At 39.7% G+C, this 12,673-nt stretch overlaps 1 protein-coding gene across 3 annotated transcripts in view; it reads left to right on the plus strand.

The window, feature by feature from the left end:
• The window catches only part of Ncapg2 (non-SMC condensin II complex subunit G2), a 55,144-nt gene that overhangs the window by 5,896 nt on the left and 36,575 nt on the right, over window positions 1-12,673 (plus strand). For all 3 annotated transcript variants that reach the window (XM_021179648.1, XM_029484939.1, XM_029484938.1), the window contains 7 exons: window positions 1,234-1,422; window positions 1,922-2,036; window positions 3,577-3,731; window positions 4,262-4,396; window positions 8,001-8,095; window positions 9,492-9,561; window positions 12,005-12,091. In XM_021179648.1, the coding sequence (XP_021035307.1) occupies window positions 1,234-1,422; window positions 1,922-2,036; window positions 3,577-3,731; window positions 4,262-4,396; window positions 8,001-8,095; window positions 9,492-9,561; window positions 12,005-12,091 (846 nt within the window). The remainder of the gene's footprint in view (window positions 1-1,233; window positions 1,423-1,921; window positions 2,037-3,576; window positions 3,732-4,261; window positions 4,397-8,000; window positions 8,096-9,491; window positions 9,562-12,004; window positions 12,092-12,673) is intronic.

A 12,673-nucleotide genomic window follows, 5' to 3' on the forward strand; every position in this document is an offset into this window, starting at 1 on the left:
GTAGCCCTGGCTGTCCTGGAACTCACTTTGTAGACCAGGCTGGCCTTGAACTCAGAAATCCGCCTGCCTCTGCCTCCCGAGTGCTGGGACTAAAGGCGTGTGCCACCAAGCCCGGCAGCTGTCACATCTCTTAATTGTTCTGTAATCTGGGATTGTAGGAGACCGCTCTGGCTTCCTGTGCTTGTCACAAAACTGAAAGGTTGTAGGTGTGGGTGACTCTTTTTGTATTCTTTTTTCTATTAGCCAATTCAGTCAGATCGAGTGTCTCAGAAGGAACTGCTTGGAAGTGTTAGGGCCTTTCAGGACAGCCTTGTTATATGGGGGTCATTTGGTGGGTGAATGAGTTGGGTGCTCATGACTTATCCTGGTAGCTTTCTGCTTTCTCCTTGTAACTATGGGCTCTCTGAGGAAACACATAGCTGTGGATGACCTGCCTCTAAGCACACTTGTACCTGTTTGTTTTAGTATCTGTGGATAGTTCTTACTAGAGTCTATTACTGTGATGACTATCAAATTGTCATTTGTGAACTCCATATTTCTTTATTTTTATTCATTGGTGCCCTGCAGCATGTCAGTGCTATTAATGAATGATTTGAGTTCTATTAATTTATAACCTCAATGATACTAATTTATTCCATAGGCTATAATCTATTATTGTCACTATACTTGAGCCTCAATTGTTCCAGAGAAGCTGCTAGAAAGTCCTTTTAATTGGGTTGCATATGTTTGACAGTGCCTGTTCTTACTCTCTGAGAGAGATATGGTCAGTCTGCCCAAAGTGAGAAGAGAGTCCAGTAAGCCAGGGGCATGGGGAAGGACTCAGTGGTTCAGGGAAAGGGTGCTGTGTAGGGCTGAGGAGCAGATGACATGAAGGGTCTGTTGGTAGGACAAAGAACTGGAAGGAAGGGAATCTGACCCTTTTCGGTTTTTACCTCCAGCATACATTGGTACCCAATGACAGGCCTGGGGATGGTGGGCATTTGAATTGGTTTTAGGAATTTTAAGGGGGTGAAATTTTAAATTTTAACTATCCAGTCTTAAGAAGTAGAGGAGAGATTTGATGCTTTCTGTTTGATGATTCTGTACTTTTTCCTTATTAGGAAAGGATTTTGAAAAAGCTGGCCAAATGCTTAAACACGTAACTAATTTTGTACTTAAACTTTTCTATTAATACCAGTATAAAAAGAATAAAACTAAATTTTCATATTTTGTGCTTTTAAAAATATTTTACAGAAAGATTCTTCTAGTCCTTTCAGCTTAAGTGAACTACTAGATGAATTATCAAGGAAACAGAAAGAAGAATTATGGCAAAGACTGAAGGACTTACTAACAGAAACATTGTTGGAAAGCCCTGTGGACAGGTGGCAGACAGTGGAAGACGAGGGTGCAGATGATATGGAATCAGAGCACAGTCCAAAGATGGTATTTGTCTTTCAAAAATAAAAATTTTCTTCTTTGCTGCGTTAAGAAAAGATTGTTTATTTGAACAACTGAACATTCTTTTTGAGACAGAGTCTCACTATTAGTCCTGGCTGGCCTGGAACTCACATGCAGACCTGGCTGGCCTCAAACTCAGAGAGGTCGCCTGCCTCAGCTTCTTCAGCACTGGGATTCAAGGCATGTGCCACTATGCTCAGTTCAATAGTTGAACATTAAAGTTAAGAAAATGCAATATGCCAGTTCTGTAGTTTTGTTCATTGTGATTTTTACCTGCTGCCCAGTCCTGCTATTGCTGTTCTACTGCTCAATGCTATGATTCTCTTAGGACATTTGACTTATATTCAGTTTTAATCTACCTTTTAGAAAAAGCTAGAGGTAGCTTCATTTTTGAAATTTAGTAACTATTTGATTTTTTTAAAAATAACTTGAGTGTTACAAGATCCTCATTTTAACTCACTTATGTTTTAATGTTTAATTTTAGAGAAAGAGCATAAAAATAATATGTGCAATTGTGACTGTAATTCTTGCTTCTGTATCTATAATAAATGAACATGAGAACTATGGAGCCCTCCTGGAGTGTGCTGTTATATTGAATGGTAAGTGGCCTATTCAGTAGTGGACACTAACATGGCACCTTTTAAAGGGAAGTCACCTATGTTCATGAGCAGGGCAGCAATCTGAAACAAGAATTTAAAGGCATTTCTTTGCACTCAAGTTCTCAAGGGCACCGTGAGTTAGCCAGGCTCTGTTCCAGTGTTGCAGAGGACGATCTGGGATCTGAGCCTGCTGGCTGCTGTTACTTACAGGTTCTTCAGGACAGTGTGCCTGGACTCACAGGACTAATATAACAAGTGCCTGTTTGAAGGGACATGTCTGACTACAGCGTTCTTAATTTGTGCTGTTGCCACAGAGCCCAAGAATCTGTGTCACTGAATTTCTTGTTAAGGATGACCATGGTCTCTGGAGTTGTTGGTTCCCGTAGTTCTTGTTTTCTTTAACTGAGCCCTGCAAAGCTGTCTATGAAACAGGTACACTTGCCTGAAGTAATGAAAAACCTGGTAAGAAAATATTTACACACAAAGTTATTTTATAGATGTGAAAGCAATGTTAAGGATTTTATAGAACTATCTTCTGAGCACTTGTTCATGTGGGTGTTGTTTCCTGGGACACATTTACAAGTTCTCAGTCTTAACATCGCTTGGGGTTCTTTATGTCTTTAGGATGTTGCTTTAGTCTGATTTCTTGAAATTAGCCTATTTTTTCTTTTTAAATATTTTATATTTTTAGTATGTTTTTAATCTAGTCCCTTCCAGCTACTCTCCCTCTAACCCTCTTTCTTTGTTACTCTCCAAGTTGATAGTATATTATTATTATTATCATCATCATCATCATCTTAAATTACCCCAGGCAGTATAGAAAGACATTTCTATATATACTTTGTGGATTTTACTACCCGTTTATTTATAGTCTCCAAATTGTGGTAAAATGAGTACTGTCATGGTAGTTGCTTTCAGACTCATAATTACTAGGAGCTTTATGTGTGTATAACGGTAGTCAGGCATCTGTGGGTAGTTATTAGCATATTATTAACAATTATTGAGCTTATGTTTCTAAAAGCAATAGTTTTTATATTCACTATGTTATTTGCTTTGATTTTTTTTTCCATCTTTGAGCCTAGATCTGTGAAGCTACCACATTGAGCTTGTAGTGGATTGGTGGTCAGAGCCTGTCCTGGTGGGGGTAGAATTGTAGTGATAGCAAGATGTGTTAGTATGAGGCTTCCAGGTCTAAAGTTCTCTGTTTTGTAAGTATTGGCATTCCATAAATGATGTTTATTTGGCAAATTAAACTGATATTTGCCTAGCTAGGCCTTGTACTAAGTCATAGTACTCTGAACTTTTGTGTATATGAGTGTCCTATCTGCATGTATACCTGTGTGCCAGAACAGGGAGTCAGATCACATTATAGATGGTTGTGAGCCACCATGTAGTTGCTGGGGATTAAACTCAGGATCTCTGGAAGAGCAACCAATGCTCTCAACTGCTGAGCCATCTCTCTAGGCCAGTACTCTGTACTTTTGAGTCTCAATTGGTAATATGTTGCTTAATAACAGAAAACATTTGTGCTGTGTTTTAGGTATTTTATATGCATTACCTGAATCTGAACAAAAACTCCAGAACTCTATTCAGGATCTGTGTGTCAAATGGTGGGAAAGGGGCCTTCCTGCCAAGGAGGACATGGGAAAGACTGCATTTATCATGCTGCTGAGGAGGAGTCTGGAGACCAAATCAGTATGTTTCCTTTCTTCAGGATATACTTTGTGAGGTGGATTAGGTAGAAGGGTTGGATTCTATAACTTCCCAGCCTAGGTGTTTCTTACAGCGATGTGTAGAGGTCCAAGGTGGGAGCACAATCCAGACGGAGATTGAAAATTGAACTTTTTCTTCCATGTTCTTTTCTAAGGGTGGATACTCTTCTTTGTCTCTCTTCATGGTGAAAGGCAGTTACTCTGCCTGTCTTGTTCCTTGTTACGCAGTGGGAAGGAAGCAGGCGTGCAGGAAAGGCCAAACTTTCTCAGACTAAGCTGTGCCAGTGGGTCTTTCTGAGTTATTGAGTAGAGGGCGGGAGGAGATACCTGTGCCCCTGTGGTCCTTGGAGAGATATACATACTCTAGAGTAGGACTGAGCAGGTAGTCAGGGAGTATCCTGGATAAAAGGCAGGCATGATTTAGAATTCTTAAGGAAATTATCTCACATTGCTATGAAGTCCTTATAAAGGAAAAGAAAGTACCTGAAACTCGTGTGTGCCATTCATTCACAGGGGGCAGATGTGTGTCGGCTGTGGCGCATCCATCAGGCTTTGTATTGCTTTGATTATGATTGGGAGGAAAGTAGAGAAATTAAAGATATGCTACTTGAGTGCTTCATAAATGTTAATTACATCAAGAAGGAAGAGGTAAGTTATAGCTGGTGTTTGCTAATTTGTGTATTTTTTTTCCTACCGTTCTATCACTAGATAGGAGAGAAGGAGGATAGAGAAGGGAGAGAGAGCTAGAGATCTCTGAATCTAATTTTTTTCCATTTTTTCTTCTTTGAGCACTACTACAAACAAACCACAACCAACCCCCCCAGATGAGCACCAACCATCCCACCACACATTTATCTGGGCCCTAGCATTTAAATACCCTCTGAAAAGTTCCAAGAATTCCAATTGTCACACAATTGCAGACACTATCTGCAGCTGGCAAAAAACACACCTCTGCTAGAGCCTGAGGTAAATCACAGTGGCTATAGACAGTTGGAAGCAGCTGCATATCCCAAACCTAGCATTAAAACAAAAACATATTCTTATAATATTTCTGTTTCTTAAACAAAAATTCCAGAATTAGTAGGTTTTTTGTTGTTGTTGTTGTTTCTTTGTTTTTTTGTTTTTGATTTGTTGGTGGGATATTAATGGATGCTTTCCTTAAATTCATGTGGCTGTTGTTTGTACTATGCTGTTTTGTGCAAAGGTCAGCAGTAAGAGCTTGTACTAAGCTGGGCATGGTGGCACATGCCTTTAATCCCAGCACTCAAGGGGCTAGAAAGCCAGTTCCAAACAAAGAAACGATGTCTCAGGGAAAAAAAAAGATCTGTGAGCTCACTCCCCATCAGTTTGATTTGGATGGCCCTTATGGAGCACATCCTGCCTTATTTTTATCGTTAAACTGGATGGAACTATGTATCAATAAATTTGATTTACAGATATTTACATACATTTACATATATGTATATCATACATGTAGAATCACATATATAATGTTTTATATACATATATAAACACATATGTAAATGTAAGAAAGTATGTCCCTGTGGCTAAGTTTTGCTCTCTTATTTCTACAGGTTATTTGTGTGTGTGTGTGTGTGTGTGTGTGTGTGTATGTGATCTTAGAGTTGTAAAATACTATGTCTAAAAGCAGCCTTGGGAGGAAAGGATTAATTTCAACTCTGATCACACTCCATCACTGAAGGAGGTCAGGGCAGAAACTCAAAGCAGGAAGCTGGAGGCCAGAACTAAAGCAGAGGCCATACCAGAATGCTGTTTACTGGGCTGCTTCCCATGGTTTTCTAAGCCTGCTTTCACTTTCCTTTTGTTGTTGCTGCTGCTCTTGTTTTGTTTTTTATTTTTTGAGACAGGGTCTCTATTATATATAGCCCTTGCTGTCTAGTCCTTAACATAGGTTATTGCTCTCTTAATATTCTTACTTGAAATGTGTTCGTTTTTGAGAAAGGATCTTTCCACATAGCCCTGGCTGGCCTGGAACCTTCTATATAGACCAAACTGGTCTTGAACTCACAGAAATCTGCCTGCCTCTGCATCACATGTAGTGGGATTTAAACTCATGCACCGCCAAGCTTTGCTTAGCCTGTTTTCTCAAACCATCCAGGACCACTTGTCTATGAGTAGCACCACCCATAATGTGAGGGCCCTCCCACATCATTCATTAATCAAGAAAATGCCCCATTTGCTTGGATATATGGCAATATTTTCGTTTTTGTTTTTTTTTTTTGTTTTTTTTTCGAGACAGGGTTTCCCTGTATAGCCCTGGCTGTCCTGGAACTCACTTTGTAGACCACGATGGCCTCAAACTCAGAAATCCACCTGCCTCTGCCTCCCGAGTGCTGGAATTAAAGGCGTCTGCCAACACGCCTGGCGGCAATTTTTTCTTAATTGAGGTTTCCTCCCCTCAGATGATTCTAGATTGTATCAAGTTGACAAAGTACTAATCAGCATGGGGTTGGGGAGAGTGTGTGTATTCTGAGATTTGAACTCAGAGCCTCGTGCATGCTAGGTAAGTGCTTGGTTACTAAGCATCCCCTGGCCACATGATTGTGTTTAATTGGCATATACACAAAAATTATCACAACACATCTCCATTTATCTTTTCACCATTCAGGAAAACTAGTGAGGGGCTCTGACCTCTTGTTTGAGTACCCATTGTGAGCCAGTCCAGTCCCATGAGAGAACTGAACAAGTTCAGTTCATATGGCCAGTTTCAGTTAAGATGTTTCTCACGTATAAAGAGCCATGGACTAGAGAACTTATGAAATAAAAAGAATGTGTATTGTCTTAATACCTTTTTATATTTATTATATACTTAAGATAAATGACATTTTATAGGTACTTCTTTGTACCAAGTAATTTTTGGGCTAGGGCTAAAAGCTTGTCTAGCATATATGAGGTCTTAGATTCAATCTCTAGTCCTGCCAAGTTTTAAAAAAATATATAAGTAATAGTTTATTAACATGGTTTCTAGAGATTAGTTCTGTTATATGAGGTCATTGTATAGTGGCTATTGAGTGTGGATTGTGTGCCCTTGGTGGGGTGCAGGGTGACCATAATACAGTGTGTTTGGGACATGTCTCTCAAAGAGACAGCTTCCAAAGAGTCCTCCCACTAAACCATCAACCGAAGAATGCACATGGTGGGAATCATGGCTCTAGCTGCATATTTAGCAGAGGATGGTCTAGTCGGACATCAATGGGAGGAGAGGCCCCCGGTCCTGTAAAGGTTCTATGCCCCAGTATAGGGGAATGCCAGGGCCAGGAAGCAGGAGTGGGTAGGTTGTGAACAGGGGGAGAGGCAGGGGATAGGGCTTTTTCAGAGAGGAAAACAGGAAAGGAGATAACATTTGAAATGTAAATAAAGAAAATATCTAATAAATAAAATGAAAAAAAAAAAAGAGTATTCCTTAGGGTCTCAGTCCTCAGCCTGTAGAGCATACATGGTTAGTACCAAGTTCTTTAGCTCCACTGGAAAAGTCTGCCTCTAACCCTGCCTATTGTGTAGAGGGCACGCACTCTATAACCTCAGTGTTTCTTCCATAGCCAGAGCAGCAGGTGTTGTTTCAAACTTCTGGGAGGAGCACATGGCATGGTTTGAGTGAAGCAGCAGCATCAGTCAGTGGTGCAGGATGTGTGTGGAGAGGGCCACTTTCCTCATGCAATGGTTACCATCATTATTGGAAAGATGTCAAGCACAAGGCTTTCACCTTCATCTCCAGGATTGTTAGGTTGGTGAGAATAAAGAGCTTTATGATAGGGTCAAACAAAGATTTCAGGAATTTTTAGTTTTACATTACCCACTGTCCATGATAGCTAGATTGAAGTTTTTATGGACCTGTGGTGGAACTCTGTATGGCTCTGTCTCTGAGCTCCTTAAAGACAGATGTTCAGTGCAGCTGCTGCTCTACCCAAGGGAGGAATGTCTGTGAGCCCACAGGTCTCTGATGTTAGGAGAGCCACTGTAGCACTTCCCAGTTCAACCCCTGTGCAAACTTGCCAAGTGATACTGACTTGGGCTTCATTTTTATAAATAGCTGACTTTGGATGTATTAAATAAATACTTGTTCGTATTAGATAGTTTTGTTTAGTTGTAGTTTTACTACAACTAAATGATGTTTGTGTGGCCAAGCTGACCTTGATCTTGTCATATTCTGTCTCAGCCTCCCAAGTAGCTAGGATTACAGGTGTGTGCTACCATGCCCAGTTTATCCTCACTTTTTTTTTTTCATTTACAGGGAAGAAGATTTCTTAGTTTTCTCTTTAGTTGGAATGTAGACTTTATTAAAATGATCCATGAGACCATTAAAAACCAGTTAGCTGGATTACAAAAGTAAGTATTAGAGGTCTGACTTTAAAAGGTTCTCTTGGCTTGTTTTAAAAGTTTTGAGTGTGCACATGTGTGAGGTGTGTGTGTGTGCTCATATGTGTATGTGTGCATTAAGACAAGGTCTTGCTATGTAGCCCGATCTGGCCTGTCACTACACAGCAGTCTAACTGCCTTAGCTTCCCCATTGCAGTTATGCATCACCACCCTGTTTATATTAACATAATTGGGAGCTTTAGAAATTATATCTTATGATTCACTACTGTATCATTAGGTAGTTTTTTTTCCTCTAATAAAGCATTTTTCCTGTAGTGATTGAGGTTTCATTGGGTTTTGTTTGTTTGTTTGTTTGTTTGTTTTTGTTTTTTTGGGTTTTTTTTTTCCAGTTTTCCTCTTTTTCCCCTTGGGGGCTGTGTTTGCTGCCCAGGTTGATCTCCAGTCTCTGGGGTCATGTGGCCCTACTACCTCACTCTGGAACAGAAAGCAGTGGTAGTTTTTTAGACAGATATATGTCTTACAACAAAGCCCAAGTTGTTAGTATTCAGAGAACATTTTGAGTATAGAGTACACCATCTCATTTAGTATGGGCTGAACTGTGTGGTTGTGGTGCGTAGCCCTGTGGTATAACTAGGAAGAACTACAGTTAGGAAGTTCTAGCCCTAGTACTTCTTTTATTCAGCAGTCAGACTGCCATGCAAATCATGTATATTTGCTTAGGTGCTTTTTGTTTTGGATATCATTCCTTACTGCGGAGGTTGGCTACAGTTACTAAGTCCCTTAATGTTAGGTAGCCATGTAAGCACTGAGTGGGGATTTGGTTCTAGTTTGAATGCAGAGTTCTTGGTATAGTCTAGATTGTTTCCTTTGTAAAATGTTTGTGCTGAACTAATTTTTTAATGTAGATGATTTTAAAGTTTATTTGTTTGTGTTTTGGAGGGTTGTAAGTGTGGGTGTGAGTGTGCTATTATATGTGTGTTTGGGGGGAAGAGGTGTGAGTGTGGGTATCCCATGGTACACATGTGGAGGTGAGAGGACAGCTTGTAAGAGTTCTCTTTTCTCACCAATCGGGGTCCAGGCATTGACAGGTCATTTAGCTTGGTCAAGTGCATTTACCAAGTAAGCTCTCTCATCAGTCTATATTTGAAAATTTGTGACTATAGAATTTACTTCTGGGCCTATGTTGTCAGGATTAGGGTAACATTGACTGAGGAGGAGTTTTTATTCCAGCCTCTTCTCCCCAGTTTGGTCTCTTCCTCTTTCCATTTCAGGTAGGTAATATTGCAGATGGTTTATAGAACCATATCCTATTATCAGTTTCCTTTTCCTAAGGCAGGAGAATAACTGAAGTGTGGTATATGGTAAAATTATTTAAACATGTTTTAACATCTCTTTTTAAAAATAGGTCTTTGATGGTACACATTGCAGAAATTTATTTCAGAGCTTGGAAAAAGGCTTCGGGGAAAATGTTGGAGGTATTTTCATTTTATTTAACATTTACTGTATTCTAGTTACTTAAATATCCAAGGGTGGGCTATTTAAAACTAGTGCCTCGTCTACCTGAAAATAAAGCTGTTAATCATGCTGTAGAAGTATGACAGGCTGAGTCATTGAGGCCCATGTGTTGAGGCACAGTCCCATCTATCACCTTGCTGGGATGTGCAGTTTCAGAGAAGTCAGTGGGTTTTGTGTTCCTTATTTTGTTGTCTATGGGCCTAGACTGTCTAGTTACCTCTGGTTGTTGGGTTTCTTGGATGTGGCTAGTCAAAGGGTACCTCTGCAAGATGGATGTACTAGGCTTAACAAAATATATTAAGTAATTTAACCAGTTTTTTAAATTTTTTATTCTGGCTACTTGAAAGTGAAAAGCTACATTTGTGATTGGGTTCTCTTTCCATGGATGGTGCTGTTCAGAACCCTCTAGTGCCTCCATAGGTTATGTTATCTTAAGAGGTCCGTGACATTCACTTTGAGCACAAATAGCCCTTCCCAAATGCACTGCATATGTTAGGGAGATCTAGCTTTCTCATTCACAGTCCGCATTAAACATCCAGAGACCTGTCAGCTGTGTGTCATACCATTGTCTGTTTCTTTCTTCTATATTTCCAAAGGCTAGAACTTTTTCTCTTCGATCCAAAAGTATTCTTCTCTCTGACTGTTCTCTTTGGAGAATTGACAGTAACTAGTGCAGGTAGGAAGACTTCCACATGGTGTCTAGTGCAGGCCAGTCCACACTGCCTTTATATCTGCTTACACTTGGTCTTTATTGCTCATATTTGCCATTTCTTTCATATCTAGAGATCAAAAGTTACTGTATTCCCCTTTAACACTTTTAATAAACTAGTTTAAATGTGTGGTCATTTTAGTAAAAGGGCAAAGCCAGGACATTATTCGCCATTGTTTTGTTTGCTTGGTTTTCTTTAATTAAGTTATTTTAATTATGTGTCTATGCAAGGGTTTATGTATGTGTTTATTTACATTGAATTTCAGGCCTCTGGAGGCCAGAGACATTGAATCCCCCTGGAGCTAGAGTTACAGAAAGTTGTGAGCCGCCTTACATCATGTGTGCTGGGAATTGAACTTGAGTGCTCAGGAAGAGCAGTACTCACTCTTAGCTACTGAGCCATTTCTCCAGTTCCCCTACCTCCTGTTTGTTTGTTTGTTTATTTATTTATTTATTTATTTATTTATTATTTTTAATTTAGCTCTTGAAGTCATGGTCCTCCTATTTTGGCCTTCTAAGTGCTAGAATTACTGGTTTGCTTCATTGTGCCTAGCTTTTAATTCATTCTCATATATATATATATGTGTGTGTGTGTGTGTGTGTGTGTGTGTGTGTGTGTGTGTGTAATTCCTACATACATAGATGTATATATTCTTTTTTTACATTATTTATGCTTTATATTTGTGTATGCATGAGTGTGAGTGCACGTGTGCTGTGGTAGAAGTGGAGGTCAGAGGACAGCTCTCAGGAGTCAGTACTCAGGTTTTCTGGCTTGGCTGCAAGTGCCTTTTATTCACCAACAAAAAGTTGCTCTCATGGCTTTGCTTATTGCTCTCCTCTTTAAGTCTGTGGCATTGATGTTTTGTTATAGGAGGCACCTGTAGATGGGAATGCCATATTCTAATAGTTCCAGTTTAGTTCCAGTTTGTCTTTATGTAACTTCCAGAACATATGGCATAGTTCCTGTCTCATCATTTGTCAGATAGGATGTTACCCCACATTCAGAGATTTATCATTAACTTCAAGGAAGGTAAAATTTCAAGATGATATTGATAGCCATATTTATGTCTTTGCCTAAAGACGTGGCATCCTTGCACTCTGGAGTTTAGGGTAACACATAGTCTCAGTTGGGCCCAGCTTTTCTTTTGTTTTACCCTGTGGCTTATTTTCATTGGGAGTTGTCAAAGAGTCTCTCACACACTTCTTTCCTAGCACTTGGCAGAGGTACCCCAGAAGATTTCATGTCAGTCTCTGGAGTTCTGACCTCTACCGTAGAGGTAGCTCTACTGTGGGTTTTGTTTTTGTTTTTGTTTTTGTTTTTGAGAGGTTCTTGAAACAGGTTGAAGCTTGTGTTGTTCCCAGGACAGTATAAGTTTTTTGAGATCTCTGTCTGGCTTATGTATACTTCTTTTCCTAGTGTCTGTATTTTGTCTGATGTGAGCTGTTTTCTAATGATTGTGGGGGGAGCTTACCTTGCTACATTACTCAGATTCCCTGTTCCATTAAATAAAGTAGAAGTAGCTAAATGTATTCTTTATATATGGAAACTAAAGGAATAGATACATAGTAACAGCTCTGACAGAATAGCAGAGGTTTTCTGAATTAGAGGAACAGATTAGGTGCTGCTGTATGGGGATTCTTGCCTGCCTCTCTGCCTGTTTGATGGATGCTTGTCATTGCTCTTGTTGTTTCAGACCATTGAATATGACTGCATCCAGGACTTCATGTTCCATGGCATCCACCTTCTAAGGAGGTCTCCAGTGCACTCCAAAGTCCGAGAGGTGAGGGAGGCACCTCTAATCTACCAATTGTGAGCAGTTGCTGTTGAGATCCTATTTCAGCCTTTCTATTTGTGAATAAGTGTTTTGGCTAAGTTTAAAAATTCACAATTTCACCCCATCAGTCAAAGGAATTTCTTAGAATCTTGGTATTTGGTGTTTTGGCAATTTGTTCTGCTACTGGCTCTGTGGTAAGGAAAGAAATGGTACGCTGTCATTATCCAGCCAGGACTGTGTGCTTTAACTTTATGGGGAGTGAATTGTGTTTCACTTTTAAGCTGCTTAAAGTCTTTCTGTGAAGTGAGAACATCATCTATACCAAAACATGGTAATACTGTACTTAAAAAACAAAATCTAGACCATCAATGAAACTCATGAAAAGAAACAATCAGGCTGAGTGTGATGGGGTCTTTTTGTAATTCCTTTGATCTGGAGGCTGAAATGGGAGGATCATGAATTGGAGGATGGCTTAAGAAATGTAGTACGAGACATTTTCTAGAATTAAAAAAGAATGAAATCGTCCATCAGAAAACCATGAGGAATGGATTCCAATCATAAGGCAAAACTGATTGTTTCTGGGTTCAA

This window comes from Mus caroli, chromosome 12 (assembly GCF_900094665.2).
Source record: "Mus caroli chromosome 12, CAROLI_EIJ_v1.1, whole genome shotgun sequence".
Lineage (NCBI taxonomy): Eukaryota > Metazoa > Chordata > Mammalia > Rodentia > Muridae > Mus > Mus caroli.